At 39.7% G+C, this 24798-nt stretch overlaps 3 protein-coding genes and 1 long non-coding RNA gene across 5 annotated transcripts; 3 read left to right on the top strand and 1 right to left on the bottom strand.

Annotated features, from left to right (window-relative positions):
• The first annotated feature begins 923 nt into the window (after positions 1-923).
• LOC147758009 (TP53-regulated inhibitor of apoptosis 1-like) lies at positions 924-2910 on the top strand. Its single transcript, XM_086980075.1, has 3 exons — positions 924-1067; positions 2027-2248; positions 2802-2910. The coding sequence occupies exons 2-3, from the start codon at positions 2050-2052 to the stop codon at positions 2855-2857; spliced, it is 255 nt and encodes an 84-aa protein (XP_086836201.1). The 5' UTR covers positions 924-1067; positions 2027-2049; the 3' UTR covers positions 2858-2910.
• A 112-nt stretch (positions 2911-3022) lies between these two features.
• On the top strand, positions 3023-4780 carry LOC111245231 (ribosomal RNA processing protein 36 homolog). The gene is made up of 3 exons (XM_022793309.2): positions 3023-3274; positions 3618-3829; positions 4158-4780. Exons 1-3 carry the CDS (start codon positions 3023-3025, stop codon positions 4504-4506), a joined length of 813 nt encoding a protein of 270 aa, XP_022649044.1. The 3' UTR covers positions 4507-4780.
• A 10650-nt stretch (positions 4781-15430) lies between these two features.
• On the bottom strand, positions 15431-19916 carry LOC111245638 (uncharacterized). Of its 2 annotated transcripts, none has more exons than XM_022794249.2 (6): positions 19776-19916; positions 19103-19133; positions 18710-18842; positions 18184-18396; positions 17627-17847; positions 15431-17098 (listed from the first exon to the last, which is right to left on the bottom strand). In XM_022794249.2, the coding sequence occupies exons 1-6, from the start codon at positions 19816-19818 to the stop codon at positions 16780-16782; spliced, it is 960 nt and encodes a 319-aa protein (XP_022649984.1). In that variant the 5' UTR covers positions 19819-19916; the 3' UTR covers positions 15431-16779. The 2 variants fall into 2 exon arrangements, with proteins under 2 accessions (XP_022649984.1, XP_022649985.1); XM_022794250.2 differs by having other exon boundaries at positions 19039-19133; positions 19776-19805.
• A 141-nt stretch (positions 19917-20057) lies between these two features.
• On the top strand, positions 20058-24574 carry LOC147758008 (uncharacterized). The gene is made up of 3 exons (XR_015321290.1): positions 20058-20187; positions 21487-21828; positions 22990-24574. It is a non-coding gene; the product is annotated as an uncharacterized LOC147758008 (long non-coding RNA).
• The last annotated feature ends 224 nt before the right edge of the window (positions 24575-24798 follow it).

The following is a 24798-nucleotide window of genomic DNA, read 5'->3' as shown; positions in this document are numbered from 1 at the left end:
AAACAACGTTCCATAACTGACTCTGATTAACAATATGGGCTCCCTTGAACAGGGCCGGATGTCCATCCTGCGCTGTGCTAATCAATGCCTATAATATAAATACGACAAACTACCAAACAATTTGAAAGCGAAAGTTCATTACAGGTTGTTGGAAACCCAACGCTATCCTTATCTAGCTAGTTTGAATTTGAGAAATATTATTATTTTAGCCATGTCTCTTGGCTTGTCGTTTATAAGCAGTAAACTCCTGCCAAGTACCACAAACACTCGTGTTAAAACATTGGAGTTCTGCTACAGTTGTTCCCAGGTATGCAATACGGTTCGTTTCCTTTTATTTATTTATTTTCTTAAAATGTCTACGGCGTTGCGCCGATCAATAGTAGGATATCATCTTCATGTATAAGGTATTTATATTACTCTATAATTCAATAAAATTCTAGAATAATGTATCGTTTCCAGTTACCATTGGATCGGTATCATCCTAGGAACTACCCCAGCTTATTTTTTGCTTACTTTTGAGCTTGACTTGTTGACCAGATTTGCGCCGCTAGGTTATAAAACCTGCCTCGACTCCTTGTCTCTACTTGCTATCTGGGTCATCAGTTGGACGGTAAATGTTTTAGTTGTGCATGAGCTAGTGAAACAACCGGCCAACTTTTCAATAACTATCGACTGATTTCGATCAGAAAGAATGCATTTCATCATGCCATTAGCTACGCTCAGGTAAAAGAACGCTCCCTGAATTTAGTATGCTAATACCAAACAAAACTCTCCTAGCGGAGGCGTTTCGCGCTTTTCGAGACCTCGCCAAAATCCGATTTAAATTTGGCGGTATTACGATTCACCTTCCCCCGATTGGTGGAAAGAACGAAAATGGCGACTCTCATTGGCAGATACCGTCGATGCAAAACGGACAGGTAACAACCGAACAGAGAATTTGCAGAAGCAAAACACGAGTTTGTACATGTTACACAACGACAGCGTATCCATATCCCATCTTTGTTCATGTGATATCAATGCTAATGAAAATCAGCGTCGCCAGTGGTGCAAATCAATCGCTTAACTATGTAAGTAAACTTTATTGTTGAATATATCTCGTGTACCCTACGATATTCAAGCAGCAGAAGGAATGGTGGTGGCCTTCAGGACGGAAATTTAGGCTAATGCCAATGTTTATATTAGTATAACCTTAGACGAAACCTTTTAAAATTATCACTTGCAACCACGTGCAATCGTTATTGCGCTTTCATCTACAGTTTCAAGAGCAGATGTCGTATAACAAAACAAAAAATCATAATAACTAATCTTAGGGTTTGTTAAAGCTCCAAAAAAGTTAATCAATGGGCAAAAGTCATAGGATTCTCAACAAACTTTACAATACGACGATACTAAAATGTGATAAATGAAAGCCGCAAAATTCTAAAACAGGAATATTTGGGACAAATTCCGTGTTGTCCACGATGGGGATAATGGGTCTGGCGATAGATTGAATTTAAGTACGACTATGTCATACGCCTATTGTCACGATATTTCCTATCGCTTTTATTGAATATCAAGAGCCACGTTAATGTAAACTGACCACTTTTGGACCATATATATTAAATTTCACTTTCAAATTAGGACAAGCCACTCGATAATCAATCGGCTTCAATTGTCGGTATGGTAATGACGCAGATATCGTCGACCAATTAGAGAAGATACTTAAAAAAACACCTTATATTACGAAAAAATCTTAACATACAATAGCAAAATGATAATACAATTCGTACAGAAATGGAAAAATTAGCGCATATAAATTCGTTTCAAGGCTCGTAATCTATCTCGTATTCTTTTGCATCTTTTTCTCGCTCTAACTACACCTGTAAATTGTACGTGGAATAATCACGGCTCGCTTTTTAGTATTCGTACGTTTTTATATACGAAATTGTTCCTCTGTTCATATCATTAAGCACTTGTACTATTTGTGCGTCTAATGTTGTTTTTGTGTACTACTTGCCATCTTGGCTGTCGTGTTCTGCTGATGCAGCATCTCACGTGGCGCCTTCCGGAATGAACAGTATCGAGGTTAATTGCAACGAATTGAAGCGGAGGTACGACGACTGTTTCAACCACTGGTTTAGCGAGAGCTTTCTTAAGGGCCGTACCGATGACCCGTGCAGGGTTTTGTTTCAACAATATCAGACCTGTCTCCGAAAAGCAGTAAACGATCAGAAGATCCCACTCTGGGAAATCGAGGCAGACATTCTTGGTAGGTTTTCGTGAAATCTGCCGGATTAAATTGCGCGTCCGCGATTTGTACCAATAGATGAAGCACTGCCTCGTATCAAAACGGCTGGCCATAGTTGGTAGCGGGTATATTATTTTATGTTTGTACTTATGGTATGTACTTATGTTACATTCTTACATGTATTAAAAATAAAAAAATAATGGATATGCTTCAATAAGTCGTACTTTGTTGTCAATCAGTTGTAGATTATATATAAACTCAACTACAAATCTGCTGTGTATAGCAAATTTTTATAGATTCAAGAAGAAATGCTGCCTATTTTTCGACCCGTTTGAAGCTAAAGAAGAGTTTGCTGAAGGTTTTTCATTTATTAGGTAGCAGGTTGTGTTTAATAGTTTTTGTGATATTCTAGGCGAGAAAGAAAAGGATTGTCAACTATTTTATCTAGATAGTGATTCCAACAGTCGAATTATTCTGGCTCAATTTTGTCATACGCATGCACAATGCCCTTTTTTTTACTTGGGTTGCCCTTCCTAAATGTCGCATTTGAATGTTTACCGCGGTTGATTTTCAGGCACAGAAAAAGAGAAGGTCCCACCCCCATCCACGTCACATAATGCCAAAAGCTGAATAACGCTTTTTAGCGGTGTTGTACATTATTAGAACTTATTTTTTGAGAGATCTTGTATATTTGTATATATAGCTACATTTAGTCTGCAGTACAAACACGCAGTAGCAGCAACAGCAGCGGCATTCGCAAATAGGTCAGATAACATGCTCGAGTGAATTCGGAAAATGGCTGACGGAGAGTCTTCAGATCTGTCACACAGTGACTATATCGACTCTGACAGCGAGCTAGAGGCTGGGCTGGGTGATCCGAAGAAATTTTCTGATGACGAAGTGAGCAGTGAACACGATAAAAACCTGTCTTCCGATCTCAAAGGCCAATCCTTTGAGGAAATCCTCGCTCTAAAAGATTGCCTTGGTCTAAGAACGTACAAAACTGCGATTGGACTTAGGGAGCTCGACCAGAAGAAGCGGAAAAAGGTATCTGCTTAATGACACCAATTTAAGGGTGCGAGTTTGTTTTAGGGGAGTAATAACTGCTGCTTTCTTAGATGTCCAGTGCATTTTATGTGAGCACAGGATATCCGTTTCTCGTCCCGAGTAAATTAAGTAGGCAGATTAAGCTAAGAAATTGGTTGAGAATCTACAGTTCAGCCTAAATCATACTCATTTCTATTGGATTCGCAGAGCCAGGATTTGGTAAACATTGTATGTTATGTTTTGAAAAATTAGAATAGCGCTCTGAGAACGCTATGCACAACATTTGCAGTTTGCATAATAACTAATACGCACAGTTACTGTCGTATTTTCATATTGTATTTAGGTATTCAAGCGTGAAAATAAAAACAGGCCTCGAGAAATTAGCTCGAAAAATCCTGTGACAGGAGTAAAAAATATTTTCAATGTGAAGAAAAAGCTTTGCGCCGATCCCAGGTTTGAGAGAGGTTTTGAAGAAGTTCAGCCAAGGAATGCCATTAAGGCTCAACACAAGGTCAAACAGAAACTCAGGGACTATGCCTTTATCGACAAAATCAGGTGGGGTGACATTTGGAGAGAAGTTTTTTTACCGCAATTAATGGCTGCTATATGCCTATATCATTCTGCTGTGTTAATAATATGCAGTACCTTCAACTCTTCTGGCCATATGTGTAGTAATACAGTAGTCGATACAATCAAATTTCCTAGGGATACGAATCTCTGTTACGCAGACGTATATATCGTACATGATGTAATCGAAATAGCCATGTGCGTATTACTTTTAGTACATGGAAAGGTGAACAGTATCTTGATATTTTTTTTAAACAATATTTTGTTTGTTTTAGCTTTTATTGACCCCTGTCGATTGTGTTATCTAAACTTTCAGGGAAAATGAGGTTCGACAAATCGAGAGAAGTTTGGCTGAGGGTCAGCTAGACGACGCGGAAGCTTTCAATGCCCGAAAAATCTTGCAGAAAGCAAAATCCCGAGAGGTTTCGAGACATCAAGAAGCTATGCGAAAAGAGATGAATGACAGGTATACAAAATTTTTGAAAGACGCTAGAAACGCTGGTGAGAAAATCAGATATATGACGAAAAAGGACAAGAAGCAAGTTGAACTCGCTATTAAGTTTAACGAGCTCAAGAAATCGGGCAAACTCGAAAAATATCTGGAGAAAAAGCGCAAAAAAAATGCTGCCAGATCTAGGAAGAAGATGCACAATAAACCTGTGTAGTGCATCATTTAAATAGATCGTTTTGATGTTGACAAGACGTGAATTGATGTCATCGTAAATGCTGTTTATGTCTATGATATTATAGTTATCAGTATGTAAGAGAAAACTAAATGACTTTATGAGCATTGTATGTTCCCAGGTATGAATGGAATGAGCTAGTTTTGGCTGGCTCGTAACACAGCTTTCGAAGCATTCAGATCCTAAAGCACGTAGTAAGCACAAAAAGCTTAGTTTGATAAATTTGAATTACTTTATTTTTCGCAAACCCAATAAAGAGGTGTCTTCATTCTACTGATGCTTACAGAAAAGTAAAGCATAAAGGTAAGATAGATCTAAAGGCAATACAAGCCCGTGGTCTACGAAAATAGACGAATGTTGTCGTCAAGTGTCTAACGGCATTATTCAAACTAAAGTTGCGACCCGTTTTTATTATCTAAGGATAAGTGTTTGTAGGAATGGTTTTAACCGAAGTACTTTCCCAAGAAAGTTATTGTAAAATTCTGTTCTACAAAGCAGTTCCTCCTCAAAAAATGACGCTTATTATTATGAATTACTTACGCGTTAGAGAACTTTTAAATATAATGGTCTTAAGAGTAGAAGGGTTTCTTTGCTCATAAGGTGCAGCAGCTCGGTGCAGTGCTGAAGGAGCGCAAACAAACTAGCGAGAGAAGAAGCGATAAAACAATACGCAACAAAGGGCAGTAACATTTGCAGAAACAGATATTAGTCAGCAAAAACATCATTGACTTGCAAACATCGGTCCTCCAATATAAGTTTGTAACACTAGAGAAAGGTATCTAAATTGAGATGCAATAGCCACGAGAATGTTTAGTACGATCATTCATCGAATTTTCCTTAGTTTTTTTTTCAAATCCTTAGAATAGCTCAGTGCTTCTACTTTGTTAACGACCTACTCTGTTAGGGAACGGCCCCCAGCTTTTCTAGCAAAACTGAAATCCCTTTGAGTTTCGTTACTAAGTTAGACTAGGAATAAATTAGTTTAAATGACATTTAAATGAAACAAGCCTTTTCAGGAGTTGTGCAGCTCGCTTCTTATTGCCAAAATATTAAATAAGAATTCATCGACTTTCTATTGGTTTTGACAAAATTTAAATTCAGCTTAGAAAACAGTAAGGTTATAACTGCTTTGCAATACGTTTCTCTACGTGCGCCATATATTAGACCTTCAAATATTCGTGCAGTTTTTCGCATAAACCTTGCTCCTTCGTTTGCGCATAGTTAACTGTAATGTACTTGTGGAAGGATCCTTACTTTATGAACTTATTATAGTAGTTCGGTTCAGGTTACACTATATTATTTAAATGCTACATCATACAATATATTAACCTTGTATGATGTGTGAAATGAGCATAACAAAAAAATCTTGGAATCTTGTAACCTTCCAAGGTTTTTTTTTGTTATGCCGAAAAGCTTGATAAAGTGGGATTCACCCCCCCCCCCCCCAAGTATGTCATTTGTTGTTGTTTATCAAGTGTCGCATCAACCATGGTTCCTATGCGAAGAAATAACCAGCCAGCATCTCGTAACGTGTCCTGCATGGGCGGTCTTACTAAGCAAAGATCGAGACTGGAGCTAGTTTGCCCATAGTAGTTAAGCTCTATGTTCAGCTGTTTGAAGTTGCGTGGAACTAGCATAAATCAAAGATAAAATTATTAAACTAAAATAATAGATTTGCCAGAGAATTAGAATCGGGCACGCTGCCGAAAGCAAGTTTCGCTTATTAGGGACATGATACAGATATGCTTTTAAAAAGTTGTTGAATTATGAAAATTAATTTGCTTCGAGGAGCATAAAGCGGCTTGAGATAATCTATGTCTTTATCTTGATGTTTTTCTTTTGTATTTTATAATAATATCTGTAGGAGACAATGTGAAAATAAACCAAGCATCGCATGCTGCTTAATTTGGCTTGTTCTTTTAACGGATTCAATTTAGGTTAAGGAATTGCCGAATTACTTAGCCAAGCTTAATTCAAGTGATTTAATTAGTTAGATATGAGTAAACTATCCTCAAACATAATTAATTTTCAGTTGTACCTACAATTAAATCCGGCTCGTCTGAGTAGAGAATATCCATTTTACCCATTGTATTTGTTTAAATTGCTACAACGGATTAGAGAGCTGAGCCGTCCCGCAATAATATTCAATATTATCTACAAAAATGGCTATCGTGTTACCAAAAAATAACTATTTTTTTATTAGTAAAATGGAGAAATGCTTTATAAACACTAAACCATGAATGTATACGAATCGCGTTGATTGATTTAGAATATTAGTATTTCTCAGTGATTTGGCCAATATTGGCCAAATATGTGATTTTAGAGATATGTTAATGTTGGCTGTGGTTAAGCTTTTATGCAAATTTCATGCATAGGAACTTAACCACTTAATGCAATGAAACTTTTCGAGCGAACGATGTTGTATAACATTGGGCGCACATTTGCGGAGGCTTTGCCTAAAGTATATGAGCTATATTATCATTGATTCCACAGACTAATTATATGCTACAATCTTCGAGAAGACTTTTCTGTCAGATGCATTGATGAGTTACTGAGAAACTCTATAATAGATTTTTGCTGACGTTATACGTAATTGAATGAACACAATAGAGGTTAAATGGAGAAACAAATTAAGCTTATCATGGGGTAGTCCAACCAGTCGTTGCTTCTGTATTAAGTTGTCGTGCTGACGTAAACAACCTCGATTCTTTCGTTAGCTTCAAAATCGTATGTTAGTCTCTTCTTTACAATTTGGCTCTTTTTAGGGGAAGTATTTTAGTATGCAAAAAGCTCGCGTAGAGCTTCATCCCATAAAAACATGATTGAGAATCATAATGCACTAATGATTTTTAGGCTTCTGCCAGTGGGTGCTCCAGACTTACTCTTAGAACATAAGCATTTTTATATTTTATTGATGCTTCGTTCAGAGAAATTGGTTACCAAAGGTACTGCGACGCATAGCGTTGCATGGTAGCTGGGGGTTATTTCACAACACCTAGTATAAACGTACGTAGGGTCTAGCAAATGAAAATCAAGTGTACAACATAGGATGTGGTCCAAATCCATGTACTGCAAAGCGCGTAACTTCGTGTAGGTTACTTCTGTTCGTCTCTCTCCAGGCTTCATTAGCCATCGCTTGCGCCTTGAAAAGTCGGAATCGATCTCCGCCACCTTCTTCTTTCATGCATTAATAAGCTCCAATTAGGGAGGGATCGTGGGAGGTTTAAATCTGCATCTCAGATCCTGTACAAATAAGGGTGTGTCTGGTAGAAGATACAGGTGTCTGCTTATCGACGAACAACGCAGCCCCACGACATCCTTTTAGTACAGAGTAATTTTTTGTCAATAATTGCGCTAACGAACTGCGTTTGTACATTCGCTCAATTCCGTAGCAAGCTAATGAAGCCACGTTCATTTCGAACATAGACAATATTATTCATGATTGAAGTCTAGAAAGAGTTTGTGTACTGAGACCTAGTATCATCATTCGTTATACCCTGTCCGTTATGTGCTTTACATGAAGTTAGGAACTTAAAGCTGTACACGGATCATGTCAGTAGCAGTGAGACGGCCTCTACGGAGAAGCCGCCGTTTTCTCCGTATTGATCACCAGCTCTCTCCTATCCACGTTTAATGAAAGTCTTTTGGGAGCACGCTAAACATGAAACTAACCGTTTCTAAAGATGATAAAATCACAATGCAGCATTTTTGTGCATTTTGCTGCATCTTGGATCCCGAGGGGCAGATAATTCGGCAGCTAAAAGAAAAGCAGTGGATTAAAACAGTTATCCTATGCTAGCTCAACTGATTGGATGAATGCCTCGAGTGAGGCCATTTTATTATCTATACTAATCGAGTTTTCTTGTGGAATCACTCTGACCAGACACATGTTCTGATGGGTTCCATACCGTAGAAGCTTTATTAAATTTACTAGATCAAACGCCGATTTAATACGAACACAACGTAAAGCTCCTGTTTTAGTTGATGAGAGGTAAAGTGAACCTTCTGAAGTATTATATCACGTGCCGTAAGGGTATAGTGTCCTACACATAATCCGTACTTTTCAATCGGGAAACGAATAAGTTTCCAAAGACTTCATCAGACGCTATGTGATGAGATGCTGGTAGCAGTAGCTTTGTTTCACGATTGCTCTCCATGAAGATAGGCGTTGTGGGTTGCTTTTTCCTTAGAAGGACGCTTAAGGGAGCGTTCAATTCGATCGTTGACAGGTGTGCATGCTATAAGCAGGAACTGGGTACACTTACTCAACAAGGGAATATGTTAGCTACAAAACTGGAGCGTTCATTGCACTCCGCTTCTGCCGTATTGTTCGACCTAAAACGCAACACCGATAACAAGAATAGACCCGCCCTGAGCGCTTTGCACACGATAAATTGGTTATTCGTTCCGTATATCAGTGCACGACGGCACAGTCGGTGAGATGGTCTTCTACGTCGCGTATGTGCATCGGAAGTGTTCTATCAGCATGATTCCAATCTCTGTTTACGCAGCCATTGACATGGCTGCCTTCATGTTGATATCACTGACCTGCTTTGCTGTACCGCTAGGTACTGCTGAGGGATTGACTTGAGTTTTCGTTTTTATTAGCTTCTTATAAAATTATAGGGTGGCCAGAAATGCTTGTTTCTGACATTTTCAGACAATAATTGGAAAACGACAGGCGTTATCGATGCAGCACACGTAAGTTACTGACGATAACGGTACGTCGGTCGAAGTCTCCGTGTGTATTATACTAACTTCGTACGTTCACAGATTGCAATTTTGTTTTTTTTACAGGTATATGGCAAATTGAAGCTTGTTAAATATGAAATATTATTAACACAAAAGCATAAAATATGCAAGTGAAGTGGTCACATGTTAGGCTGTATTAATCAGTGCGGTCAACCTCTTATATGTTCCAGGTACATTCAACATACGCAGAGTATCTCGATAAGGCTTTAGGTGAATGCAAATTGGGAATTGAGCCGTGTCGACTAGTCACAGGGTTAACCTAAAAAAAGACACCACCATTACAATGCCTAGATAATTGATGCCAATAAGCAATGCCGTGCTTGTATTTCACCATTTGAAATATATCATTCGCTTTAAATGTCAGTAGAAGGCCGAACGAGCCGAAGGCCGAAATTTTAACCTACTATATAATAATATTATTTTGAAGTAGTCAACGACCGGCCTGAAACAGGCATTCGTACATTCGAGTTATCGCCGATACTTATTCACACATCAGTGATGCGCCAATATAACGTACACTGGCTTTATGTCATTCGTAAGAACTCTCTAAGCCAACAAAAGGTCGACATTGTCAAACACAACGAACATAGTCGTGCGGCTGCAATTGAAATTGCGCGAATACGTCCCTACTAGCTTAGCAGCGACATGAAGAACCCTGTTGGTGGTTAATGTCCTTTCCGGAAATTTCTACTTGAGAAAAAATTATTTTTTTCATAATTGACGTTGAACGAGCTCGCTTTGGCTGATTTTTCGAGCAATCCATAAACGAAGGATGCCTATCTTAAGTCTCAAGATTCACTGTGTAACAAACCAACTATTAGCAAATTTCTCCAGATTCTCGATCGGCTCGCGTGAGTAAGTCGATTTAGCACATCCTAAAGCGTTGTTACCTGAAGTCGAACGGCGGGAAAACTCATTGGATATCAGCAGCATGAGGTTTTTCCATAACCATTTTTCCTCTATAGGAAGCATGATCGTTATTAGTCACACAATAAATACTTAAGTTCGATTGGACGCGATGAGTTGTCGGGTAAAAATTGACTTATCGGCGTGAGACCAACTCTGGGAGACGCAATCGTCCTTTCTGACACAGCTGCAAAACTTCGTGCTTGGACAATCTATTTTCGTTTCGCTTGTAAAGCATGCTAAATAAGTGATGACAACATGTATTTCCAGTGACGAATATCAGCGAAATTACTTTGTTCCGACTGTTACATCACAATTGCTGTAATTCGTTGAGTAATAAATTATATTAATTTAGAACTAGAATAGCTAAGAATTTTCGAATAATAATTTTAGCTTTGATGGTTTAATAAGCTTGGTCATTTTTAGGTTATGGGTGAAGTGGCACGCGCCGTTAAAAGGGTGAAACTATCAGGCGACGAAGGCCAATTTTAACACGGCGTGCAGGCTCGTTTTTCCGTGAATGTCATTGCAGCTATCAACTGCATGTGCTTCTCAATTCTGTTTAGGAACAACACTACGTGGGGTAACAACCTCACCGACAGTCTAGATTTACACTAATTCCAATATTTTGGACAAATAAAAATGTCTTTTTATTAAAAGATTAATATCGAGCTAAGGAAGTTGTTTAGTACGCGAATCGAGTATGTTCATTACTTGATCTGGATTTTATTTCCATGAAAGTAGTCTTCCGACAGTTTTACATAGCACTTATGTCATTCCACTTTCTAGCCATCGAAGCACTCTTCATTTCCGAAGTTCGGGATACCTTTCCGTAGCTGCTGTATTTTTACTTATATCATGCAATTTGGAGGTCTTTTTAAAAATAAGTCACAGGCAACTACGGGTGAAAAATGAAGTCGGGATCCCATATCGATGAGGACTGGCAACCCAGCATTTTGTCGGTATCTGTGTTTCACGAACGCTTTCCTTGGAGATGGTTTCTTCTTCTACTGTTGGATCAAACAGAAACTTCAACTTCGGATTCCGAGGTCGGAATTGCTGGTTGTAGGAAATCTAACTAGCCCATTAAGTTGGAACATGCTAAAGAGTTATCCATCATCTCCTAACGGTGGTTAGCAGAACTTCTGATGTGTAGCATGTATATGAATGACCGGAAACGAAACGTCCCATTCGAATGTTTGGGGCCTTTGATCAATTTCGCCTGACGCATCCTCTATACAGTGTTTTCTTTTCTATATTTGCGCACAAATACATTTCACTCTCTATTAAATGTTGAATCCACAAAACCGAATATGGCGAGAAATCGTCACAAGCGACCCCTAACAATATTCAACACCATGTTATTACATGTTTTCCTTTTTTTTTTATCGCACATAGGGCATATACTCCCATATCGATCGTTGGCTTTGAATCGTTGAATACTATGTCTTTTTTTTTTTCTTTTTTCTAATAGAGAATCACAAAAGATTCAATTGGTCAAACGATTTGATGAATATCAATTGAAACCGCGATTTTTTTTAACCGGACGAGAAGGCCGGAGCTGAGCCTATCACCGGCACAGCATCTTCTGTTCGAGCTCATGTTAAATTAGGTCTTTTTTTTTTGTTGAAGGGCGTAGTCACTCAGGATAGGTTTATATATATACATGCTGGCTCTAGACAGCTGATGAATGCATACAGTGATTTTCAACTCGACGGAATGTATTGCTATAAACAACCTGACAGCTAGATATAACGCTATATAGTTATTTAGCACTATAGAACTGGAGCTAGCGGATCTTATACATTGCGATTAAGCAAGCAGTAGTATGCCATTCATGCATATGGACTCTGTTTGTTTCGATTAATAGACAATAACACTTGAGCGGTGTATATCAGTGATGGAAATAATTATTATCTGCCTTTAGGCTCCCCTCTATCAGGAAGCATGGGGTTTATGTTGTTAATGCGCGTCTATTGAATGCAGACGTTTAAATCTGAGCGTTGGCAAAACGTGATATAATAAGGACAGTATGGAAATAAACGAAGAAAACTAATTAAAGAAAATAAAACGTCTTGATCAGATGTAATGGTCGTTCGACTTGTTTGTCATAGGTCCGTCGACCGTAAGCCCCACAGAACCCGCTGCGTTAGATCCCTTATAGGGAAAGGTCTCTGATGTACCAGCTTAAAATAGATGACTTCGAGGACTTGTTCACCTAGGATAAATTGTTAATTATCCATAAAGAGGCAAGTTCTAAATACGATCAACTATACTGGCCAGGTAAACTGTCGTAAAATCGTTACTAAACAATTGATCGAAATATTGCTCTGCTACACAATTCACAAGAAACAAAACGGCGATATCTTCGGTTTCATAAGCACCAATGGTTTGTCATGGAATATGCAGCCAGACGACGAAACTTGCCAACAATTTAGTATGTGTTTGAGTAAGGAATGGGCAAATGCAGATTACGGGTGGACTGCACTCACAAATATCCTACCAAATGCCAAAGAAACTACAATGTTGTTATAATATAAATTCGTACTAGAAAGTCGTTTGATGATCTGCAGCCCGTTTGCTTTACGAAACTACCAACTGTAACCTCACACGAGTCCGTAGGTTGCCTCCATGTAAATGGCGTAGAGCTGTTATAGTATCTAGGCTTTGTTCCTTCAACATACTTGCAATTTGCATTTTGCCTGATGGGTAATCTATTAAAAGTGTCCTGTTTGTAGTCCAACAAGCGGTTTAGCCTATTTTGAACCTAATGTGTAATTTTAAAGGTATTTAATTTATTATAGGGAACTATACACAGTCAAAATTACTGGTAAATAGTTTAGTATAGGTAACAACGAACATTTACAAACTCGAAGTATTCGAGCACGACTAGGCGATACTTTACACAATCGCTGACTTATTTTGATGTTTCTTTTTCTGTTACCAATAGAAGCAAGCTTGACGCAGCGAAATGTTCGTAGCAGCGATTTGCACTGCTTGTCAGAAATAATAACCTCATCTATATGATGTCCACGTGTGTAAGTTCTTCAGCGGAACAACCTATATGGTCCATACTGCTGTGGGCAGCTCTTACAACGAAAATAACTCTCTTAGCCTGTAATACAAATGGAAACGTAATAACCCCTAATGAGTTTTCGCATTAAGGTTAAAGAGCGGTACCGCAGCCCGTTGTAGGAGCGACAATCGAGAGTCCGCAGCGCACGAAGTGGAAAGCTACCTACCATCGTGCAGCGCCAGTTTCTATTTCAAAGTCTCGCCTCGAAGGAAATGAATAGCTCTTCACCGCTGGCAGAAGGTGAGCCAGGAGTAATGAAGCACGGTACGTCATTCTCTCTAACAAGTCTTCAGTGACGTGAATAAAAATCTCGTCGGGGCGGCTTCGATGCAGTGGAAAAAACGCAGCAAACTCCTGATGCTGCTGTGATGCACCCACTATCGATAACTGTCTTTAGGGCTCACTAGGCTTCAAAAGCAGTCTCCGTTGCGAATGGTTTGTCCTAGGCATAGCCCACCTCAGTAACCGTAAATCCGCGCATTTGTCCAGATGTGGGCGGGCGGCAGTCCTGGTTTGCTTTCGTTTTTCTATGATAAAGCAGTATGCTTCCGAGTCGCTGCTTAGAAGCTCCTGCAAACACTCGAACAAACGTACTCTGATGCTGGTTTTGTATCGTTTATGAGATTAACAAGCAGAACGTCCAAGTGATTGCCCCCGTTCCGTGCTAGATACGTTAATAGTGGCGACAAGACAATTTACTCTAACTTAAACTTACTTATCAAGAGTCTAATCTGAAGTATATTTTCACTTGTTATCTATGTACCACGGTAGATGCTGGATCAATCGTCGCAGGATGATTAGATATATTTATGTTTTAGGTCTGTGTAAGAAGTCGAGAACTTCATCATATATATGAATATATTTTACCCAAAGCATTTTGTCGTTTGTCGATGTAAAGAGATGTTCCGGACCTGCAGCGGAAAAGTTCCCAATAGCTGAAGTTTGTGATCTTTAGCTTTTCACACACGATATCACATGCTAATTCGAGTTGGATCTGTATGTTTCTATGTTACAGATACTAGAGTGTTAAATCGAATGACAGCCTTTCTCTGTAGCCAAATTCTTCATTCATAAACTGTACGGTTACTCACGAGGAAAGTTATGAGCAGTGAAAGAGCATCTAATAATGTATCGACGGCTTCATACGAATATCTTTTTAGCATAAAAATGGAACTAGAAGTCGTTCTCTCTTGAAGAATAATGTTTACTAACTAGCTAGAACTCTGGCAGTTTGGCAGTAGAAGTTTGGCAAATACTTACTAGAATATAGATGTATGAAACTTGCTGCTAATGTAAGTAGACGCTAGAATTACAACTTTTGAAAAATGTTACTTAGGTTGAACAACCTATAATGGAAAATAGCGTGATTTTTCCAAAATGTTGCACCGAATCATTCAGTTGCTCAATATAGTAACTAACATTTTTAAGTTGGTAGTGATACTTCCGGTTATTCTTATCTTAAGTAAAACACTTCATCTAAGCTAGCTCTCCTAGGAGACATCGGCTCCTTTCGAAGCAAGTCTTCAATAATCTGACGTCTGAAATCAAACCATCCATGGTCACGATGAAGGTAATTACTTCCTTGTGAAAAAAACTTTTCGTCTGCACGTTCAGACACGAACGACAAAATCATGCAAATCTATTTCAATCAGTGTTCATATCCATTAAGTTCAGCTTGCGATAAATTAAGAACAGAACCATTGATTGTTCTGGTACGATATCAACCACGAGTTGCTCTTTCCGACTTCTACGTTTTGAGCCAATAGCTCACCAGCTCTGATTTATCAATTCTTACAAAATATAGTAAATAAGGGTCAGAAGAATTAGACATAGTTATTGTAGAATATCCGTAGTGCGAAAAGTGAAGCAATAACGGTGATATTTCTACGCTAATATCTCTATCTATATAGAAGCTTTAGCTAATGACAATCCAATAGAACATAGATCAACCAAAAACATACAAATGACGCTCGGTAAGGGCACTTTGTTCCGCGCTAAAAGTCAGCCGTCTACAGTAACACTATACGGGAATATAGAATTCGGAGTATTTATTTCGATTACGCAACTTATATACGTCCATAAGCACTAGAGATACAGCAATAGGGAAGAAGCATAACATTTAGCCGCTATACCCTATTCAGTGGAGCATATGTCAAACAGAACCTGTCGCAGTTTTCGTTTGATTAAAACTCGCAATATTTTATTCTTTTATACATTCGTTATTAGTACTCTCTTAACACATTTACATCCTTTAACAGTACATCGATTGTACTGTTGGTAAGTTTCCATGTACTTTTTCTACCGAAAACATTCTCAAGAAGAAACTCTTAACTCGTATCTTCTTCGGTAATCTCGCAGTTTCGTCCCCCTACTAACGTTATAGAAATTCATATTATTCTCTCTATTACCAGCCTAGTTGATTTATTCCAGTCGCCCAACCGATTACTTGATTTAGGTTAATAGCAATGGTAGGTAGGTAGGTATGTTGTGTTTTATCGTGAATGTCTGTATTATTCGTGCTTCGTACAAATTCAGCAATTTGTCAAAGGTAAAATCACGCCACTCTAATGAGATCTGTGGCGGAATTCACTTAGCGACTTCTGGCTACTTTGGTGCCTTCAAAGTTGCTGAGTGAATTCGGCATACAGTTCCAAACGCTGTGAAGGCTTCAATGTATCGACTTAATTTTTTTCATTCGTACTTCGCGTCCATTTCATACTCGCAGGCTCCGGAGCTAGCAGCTAACGAAAACAAACGGGATAGTTTGTTGAAAGATAAGTCTTCATGCAATGCATTCTGTGCACACGCACACGTGTAACATATGCAGTTATATAGTAATGTCTCTTAGCTTTGTTGACTATTCTTTGCGATTAGGTGAAAACAATAGTATGCAAAAGTGGCTATACAAAAATGTTTACGCTACATCGAGGTGCTTTCAAGCGAAAAAACCTATCTAAAAAAATGCATTGAAGTCATAGCTTTTGGCTTTGCAGTTACTGAGGGCTGATTATATAACTGTCCCTACAGAGTCGCTGACTCCAAGACTGGTCAACGCACACCCGCAAATGTAAACCTGCATAGACGCTTCCAGCCATTCGCGACCCACATAGCGACGGCGACGGCGACGGCGACGCGTAAGGCCCAGTCCGGAGTTATCTTCGTATCAGGAGTTGCGATACTTGAAACGCCCGCTCATCCATCATTACTGTTGATCCTTATCAAGGTATAATCCTCTCGACCGTTGACCATCTATAAGACTCTTCCACTGAACTAACCATCGATGTGAATGGTTTCTCGCAGAAACACTGGCGCTAGTTCTTCTGATCGACTCATATTATTTCTTGCTAAAGGACACACCGGTGTCAAAAACAAATTGTAGGCATCACTGGTGAAAAGTAATGATCCGAACTGCCTCAGCATGCACGGCAGACGGCGTTCGTAAACAAAATAAAAGCTCGGAAAAAGGCTAAATTCCCGGACATAAACAAGGGAAGATGGAACGAAACATAAAGCAGTGAGTATTATAAGCTTGTAATAACTGGTAGTGTAGAGTGAGTAAAATCCACCCCAGAGTCGATGGAATTGGCTCGTCCTACACGTTCCTTGAGTTCTGTCAAAACAGGGGGTTGTACTGTCTCCTTATTATTGTAGTCGACCACATGGCTACGATCTATTCCTGAGTCTTCCATAGTGTTGTCAAGTCCGTCGCCGTCGTCATCGGTTCCATCTGCCATCGGTTCCGAAGCCAGAATGGAAGTCATCACTTCAGCCCTGTGGTTGTCGTTCACTAGCTGGTTGATTTCGTCAACGACTTGGCTGAACCCGATCAAGGGGTCGGGGCTAGAGAATTATTTTGAGAATGTTCACAGGAAGAGAATGGAAGTTGTGAATTAGCCACCCACACAGGTGTTTGGCAGAGGGCACTCGACAACAAGACCAACCATACGTATGGAAATTTCGACATTTGCTTTACTGCCAAACTAACGAAACATCTATATCGATGAAGATACGTATTTATGAGGATTGGGTTCCGTGAGCGAGAAGTGACGCTAGTGGTGGAAATTTTGTGGGCCACAAAAATCTAGTTGTTTGGTATGAAAATTTATAGTATTTAACGAAGGATCTGGTTTTCCATTAAAAACATTGAGTTAATGTGACATAAAATTCCTATAACAATAAACGCACAGTTCATAGATGAATTACTTCAATAAAAGACGTATATTTACGCAAGAAGGCACCATGCATGTTTGCTAACCTAGGACCTTAGAAGAGAATACAAAAATAACATCGTCAATGCACCGGTAATATTGCTTTCTTATGCGATTAAGGGAAGTTTTAATACTATTGTGTGGTTTTTATGTTACTTACTCGACACTCTTAACGCAACCCAGGACAGCAGCGACTATGCAACTCTTGAACTGAAGGACCGTTTCGCCGTTCTCATGTACTGAGAAGGCAAGGCTAGTCTTCAGTCCTGGAAATGACTGGACATCAAGGCCAACGACTGCCCTCTTCTCGACCCATTTCATTGTTGTAAGCAAATTTTGATGCTGTAATTGATGAGTGCCAGATTTGTGACCGTGCAGTTTCTGTAAATGAAAAAGCCCAAACGAACACCCAGCCGATGGTAACGACATTTACCAAGATCTTGAAAAACAGGCTTATTAATACAAAAATTGTACGCGTATTCACGTATGATTCTTGTATTAATTGAACGTGCTTCGGCACAGGTTCGACCCGACCCACTGGTTCATTTATGGCTGATATTTTTCTGTTTTGCCACGGATAACAGGAGGACCCTTGCGAAATTCAATGACACTACAACGTCAATCATTTTTTCGTATTGTAATGTAAGGTAATTTTTTTTCTGTTTCTAATATGCGATACGGTTATTGTACCTAATGGTCGGATCAATAAAAACTTACCTTAAAGATAGTATTAAGACTAGTCGCTTCAAATTGGCATGACGTGAACATTAGTGTTTTAATTGTGATTCTGTCGATTTCATGGGCAATTTCTTTGCTAATACGTTGTCCAACAATTTCAAGTCTATTGAGACTACTTAATGGGCCGAGAATACTTGGAAGCTGTGAGGCCGCTTCGGTGAGCTCGAGCTCTTCAAGGTGACGCACCTCCACCTCAAAAAAGTTAGTGAAAAGTTAAATTTTTCAGTCGTTCTTATACATCTCTTGTCGGGCTCTCCTTAACTAACAGGGGATAATAAATACCAGTTCAAAGAGAAGCTAGACCTAGCTATGGAAGGCTCATTTCAAGACGATGTCAGCTTTTTGCATTAATTATTCCCAGAAGACGTAACACAGTCGTTATATCATCATCATCAAACTGCTGTGCTGATGCCATCGACTGTGCACGGTCTGTTTCTGTTTGCTATAGCGTCTTCGAGTGATAGAGCAAAAGCGCACCGGTGACTATTGTTTATACGTCGCTCACCTTGGTTGTGTACGATTTGTTACCATGTAACTCGCCCTGAATTCTCATACGCTTCAGATAGAGTAAATCGCCATTTTTGGAACGCTTAAACTTCACCGAGATGATTCGATCATCTAGTAAGAGCTGTTGAATACTGCAAAACAACACGAACGCTATTTAATAATTTGTTAGTCCGCTTTCTTATATGATAATACATAAAATATTGTAGATTTCCAGCGATCAACTAGCGAAGCTGCTTCCATCCAATTTCTGTATACTATGCGCATGCTTCGTGTCATATCCATTCTGTTACTAGTTAACGCTTGTATTGTCAACAGCTCATTCCTTACTCGTAACGGAAAAACGTTTTCATCTGTTGAGTATGTATATGGTCGTCCCAAATTTAACATTCACCTGTTTTTTTCTTGCCGCTTTTCACACCAATCTGAAAATCACAGGAGAACAAATTTATCAACTCAACTCAAGTGTGATTCTGTCTTTTTTTTTCCCCCCGGCCCGAACCTCGTTTTCTAATTTTGCAGGTAGCACATTCAGCCTGTTCAGCTAAACCGGCAAAACAGACATAAGGCAATAACATTTAAAGTTGTTAAATAATTTCGATTTGTTCGTGAATTATGTCTCTATATGTCTTCATACAAGCGACTCAATAGACGTAAATTAGGCACTTCGTGGAATTTTTACCGTTACGTGTTGTCGTTTCTTGTTTTTACCGTATTATGGATGCATTTACATAATAGAAATAGTTACGTTCCACGCAACAACCTCAACCAGTCCAAACTTTCACACAGATACATCCGAATCGTAGAAGCAAATCAACTAACAACGAGGCCAACGAAAAATGTGGCGCTGTAATTCTGCAACCAGTTGACGCCAGACCCATTTTCGAGTTTTCGGCCCGACGAAGTCAACAAAATACATTCTAATCACAACATGGCATAGTAGTTATACCTGCACGCAGTTCCTATCTTCTCACTTTTATAGGGCACCTTCTTTTCTACCTTCTATCATTAAATTTTTCTGCAAAAAAACACCATTCACTTTCGGTCATACTGTTAACTTCACTTACCTGCTAGGACACCTCGGATGAGCTTGAAGATGCGCGGAGCCATCACCTATGGCTAGATCACTGAGAGATGCCAAAACGAACTATCGTTTTGGCCTGCTGTTTACTTTGTGATCAGTTTACTGTCATTATAAGTCACGCGAATCCAGATGACCAGGATTTTCAAAACGTTTGCAGACGCATTGTGGAAGTGGACTTACTGAACGCGACACCGTGGGGCCACGTACCGTCCACCAAAGCAGTGCAAAAATGCTTGCTTTTGTTTTGTCAACGTAGGTATGATGTCCACAGTATGGAAGAAACCCAGTAGATTGGCGGGCATGCTAAAAGTTAATGAAGTTACTAAATATGAGTCGAGAATGACCGAGGGCAAGGTGTAGTGCCACTTTTGAAAGCATAAGTTAATTATTGTTCGGTAAGTTCCTATAGCGGATAGTGGGACTATCTAAAGAGCGTTTCAATCATCTAATCGAACAAGCTCTTGCAGGCAGGGTGGCTGGAAGCGTTTTTGAGATCGATGCTGAATAGTCTCCACCTTACGCAATAGCTGTCAAGCCTATGTGGTTGATTGGGAAAAAAAGTATCGTTATTGTAGGGGTCGATGTCACTGGTTTGGCGCAGTTTTCGAGGTCCAAATGAACGGGGCAACGCGAATAACAGGGCTCTATAAGCTTTATAGATTAGATATAATATATTATTATTTATATACAGAGACTTATAGGTTTAGCTTTTGTCTCGACGTTTACTGGTACGAGGGGCTGTCGATGAAAGTTCTGTAGATACAGTGTTGTGTAAACGGCATATTTAGCAATCAGCAAGCTTGTGTATAGACAATTCAATCTGTTATAACAACAGCCGCTTCGTCCCGGTTCTTCTCTTGAACATTCTCCTATGACAAGGTACAATGATAACTCATTGCATGTATGTACCATAAAAAGCATTTGACATTATCCAGCGCACATAGATAATCAACGGGACGAACTTTAGGGAAGCGCATCTTACCACGATCGAAGTTTGTGCTTTCGACCTAACTAGAGCACAAAGAGGCGAACACAAGTACTTTTCGTGTGCTTCTATTACGAGCTGGTATATAGCTGTCTTCCACTGAGTTAACGTTAATAGGTGTGATCAATCTGAGAACTTGTACCGCACAACACCGATCGTAAAATGTACACAATCAAATAGTAACATAACATGTGCCGCTATCGTTCCTGGCCAATATTAGCGTCTCATATTTAATGTTACATTTAGCGTTGCAAATAGCGCGCTTGTTTATCGTGGGTTATTTGACACGCATTCACGGCATTTGTTAATTATCGAAGTATACTGTTACTCTTACCAATTGAAATGAGCCTCTTGCATGAAATGACTACTAACCCTTAACGTGAAGCACGAGCTAAGTACTAACTGAAGTGTTCCACTGACCCCAAGTTACAGAGTCGGGCGCGCAAGCTGAAATATGAGTTTTTTTTTTCAATCGTTTGAGCCATCGTATGTATCTATTTGGCACTTTGTAAGATTGGTTCTGAGAGCTTTGTTTAGAAAAGGCAAGTCCGCAAAAGTGTTGACCTTTTATATTATCAGTTCCAGTTTACATGCGGAGAAGCACTAATTTTGTATTTAAAGAAAATATGCTATTGCGTCACTCGTCCTTTTATCTCCACAGTGAACACTTAGGTGTTATTAACTTGAAATGCTGGTCTACTTTTTACAGGTGCACATAACGCAACACGACAGAATTGCTCGTGACAATAACTTTCCAGCGTTATTTCTAGTACGACTGGACGTAATGAACTTTACCCATTTAAGGGAAAGGGGGCAAGGGCTCATAAGGCTTTAAGTTACAAGGAGCTGTTCAGTGCGAGGCGGCCATCTAGGCTAATCTATTTCAACGACAGCCACGTATGCATCGGTCATTTTAATTATCAACAACAGGTGTCGAATTTTACAGGAGCCGTCATCGAGTTCGCGGAGAAGGACAAAGCTAGCATAGAGGCGCACATAGCTCCAAGGTTTATCAGGCAAAGAGATTTGGTGTGGCATCAGATTGTAGTCGGTACGCATCGTATAAGATATGCTGGCCCTTGAACGATTACCTTCCGGAGCCAGCTTTTAGTAAACCAAATTGTCAATCAAGAGATTAAATAATATCTCGTGGGCAACGCTAGCCACGACCACACTGAAAAGCTGTTTATCAGAATTGCTGACAAAGGAAGCCCGACAGAGGCTGGAGTTCCGAGACTATTCGAATATCTTTAATCACTTGCTTTTTGCTGATGTTAGCTAAATAACACTTCGGGATATGACAAGGTTAAGCTTGCCAGTTAGGTTTGCCGAACGGCCCTAAACCCCCAACGAAACGAAGAGACGGTAACTCCAGACAAATTCGTCATATTCATGTAGACCGTGAATAAGTGTCCCCTATAAATATAGGTCGGCGTTAACTGCTTGCGTATTTACTTCCGTAGTTGATCACATTTTGTTATTTACTGCTGCTATTGGAAGATTGCTACAATCCTTTTAGTGCTTGTTGAAAAGGTTTTCACCACAACACCGATAGAGTTCTTCGATGGAGTGCATTTTTCAACGTTTGTTTTCTAAGTAAAATTACCGCCATTTATGAATTGTATACATGCAGCTTTTCTTGGCTATTGCAAGCTAATTTTCGTGTCTTAGGGACGCATATACTATATTGCGGCTGGTGATCTCTGTCTGATAATGAAATATGTTTTTTACATTGGTCCAATAACTAACTTAAGTCACATACGTCTAAGAAACGTCGACCCAGGTTACCCAGATAAGGAACCCTAGTTAGATTTCAGCTCAAAGCCAACTCTAATCTACGGGGAGGAATCCATCGTTACGCTCTTTCTTCATACTTTTACTAAATCAATGGGCTATGGCCAGTCTGTGGCCGTCGCGATTTTCGAGAAAATTCAGAACTGTCCCATTTAGTTTATGGCACTGTAACAAATTGCTAATATAAAATGTTGTGCTACTGGTAGAAATGACACAGTTGTTGTGCGCAATACAAACTCACTTTTTAGCAGTTTTTACGTTCTGAATAGTTTTTTAGTTGCAGTACTGGATCGGGGAGGTGCAGATAAAAAGACTCTTTAGTGTATAACCGGCGCCACGGATACAAGTAGAAGGAAAGACCCGGACCACTAACAGATAACTAATAACTAACGCTAACAGAAATTCACGCTTTTACCAGGTGTCCCCTAAGGAACGAGGGCCCGGGGCCAGTCGTAGTCCCTGCGGGAATCGTGGTCAAAATGTGATGAAAGGGACAATATCCACTAGAATGGAGAAGGACGACCGTGGTTCCGCTTAAAAAATTACGCAAACCGGTCACCGATCGCGGGGCGATGGACACTATCGGAGAGTCTGTAGAGACTATTACTATCTGAGGACTGACAACCCGACATAAAAAACATACGACTTATTCCTACTGCGAAGAGGGGCCACGTTGCAAGAGGGGGCCCAAGAAGCGCTGACGATTGGATAGAGGCGCGCGGTTTAAGACTGGCCCCGTAAAATCGTGCGACGGTTATTCTCGTCTAATGCAAAATATACAGCGAGATATAGAATAGACAAAGACCGCTCTGTATGACTGTGGACAAAGCGCGTGATCCGATATGCGTTCATTGCGACCTTGTGCTGGAAATTTTCTAGATATACCTCATGGACCTGCCAGATCATCACATCATGCAACTGCTTGGTTAGAAAGGGCGCCGGATAACCCTTTTTGTGATGCGGGCGGGCCGTCGTTCAGCATGTTGCATTTGTTCGTTCGCTCTAGACAGATTCAGATGAATCTCATTTTAAGGAATGTGTTTTAAAGTCCCAGAAGGTTACGTATTGTGTCCCCCTTGGGACCCCCATCTATGCATTCAGTCTTGGTGTATGAGAGACGAATTTGGCGGTGGCAGCTGAACTCGTGTGTTTCGTAGACAGCCGCGCCGTATCACTGTAGTGAGTAAATTCAGCTAGTGATAAGAAACAGACATGTTACCGTAAAGATTTTACCCAACGTTTACACAGTAATGTTGTACTTGCTATCAATAATATGCGATCGGAATAGCTCGTGCAAGGCAGAGATCCCGGGCGGCAGCTACGCAATCTTGCGCCCAACTTATCGGTCGCCTATAAAAGATTTGTTTTAGATTATTTTATATTTAACACGCTTCCTGCTGTTAGTGCGAGTGCGTGAAGTTATATTTGGCCAGAAGCTTAATTAGACGTAATAAATTATTTAGAAATAAATTTCGCCAGCTTAGACTAGCGCCATAAATAGCATAGTTTTTAGAACGTGCTACATGTATTGTGTAATCTAATCGTTGTACCAGCTGCGTGTTTCTGTGCATATAATTTTGTATGAGATGTTAGTTCACGACAAATGCTATAGCACTTAACTGAATCTGAACACAGAAAAGAACTTTGACAATGAAAAATTATCGAGTGCGTTTTAAATATCAGTAGGCGTCCTAAGGTAGACCACTGGTCGATATGGTAATTTGGAAACACTTGTGGATAAAATATGAATCGTTTGCATCGCTCCATCATCATCGTATATATCTATAATATGTTTAATAATTATTTGTGTGTTTGGTGGGGTAGTACTAAATTTACAAACGGTATGTGTTTTTGTTGCGATTAAGCAATGATGAGACGAAACAGAGACTGGAATGAAAATGATTCAACGCAATGTTTGCCGCTTGACGTCTGTGCTAGTAAAGCGGATCAGCTTTTAACGACTAAGAGCCAATAAAAAAACGTCACAGTATGTCTAACGAGAACGCAGTTCTTCTCCTTTCCCCATGAATTTCATGCATTCATCAAGCATGGCCCACGCACGAGGGAAACTGTTTAGAAGCCGTTCCCGCAACGACATCAGTGATAGATACATCACGCAGATGCGCACGTTGTAGCTGATAACTTAGACACTCGTTCAATGATGCGTGCATGCATTTGGAGAAAAACTTTAAAATTTAATGATCGACAAAATACCGAAAAGTGTATA

The sequence above is a fragment of the Varroa destructor genome, unplaced genomic scaffold, assembly GCF_002443255.2.
Source record: "Varroa destructor unplaced genomic scaffold, Vdes_3.0 BEIS01000002.1, whole genome shotgun sequence".
NCBI classification, from domain to species: domain Eukaryota; kingdom Metazoa; phylum Arthropoda; class Arachnida; order Mesostigmata; family Varroidae; genus Varroa; species Varroa destructor.
This window is presented reverse-complemented; position numbering and strand designations above follow the sequence as displayed.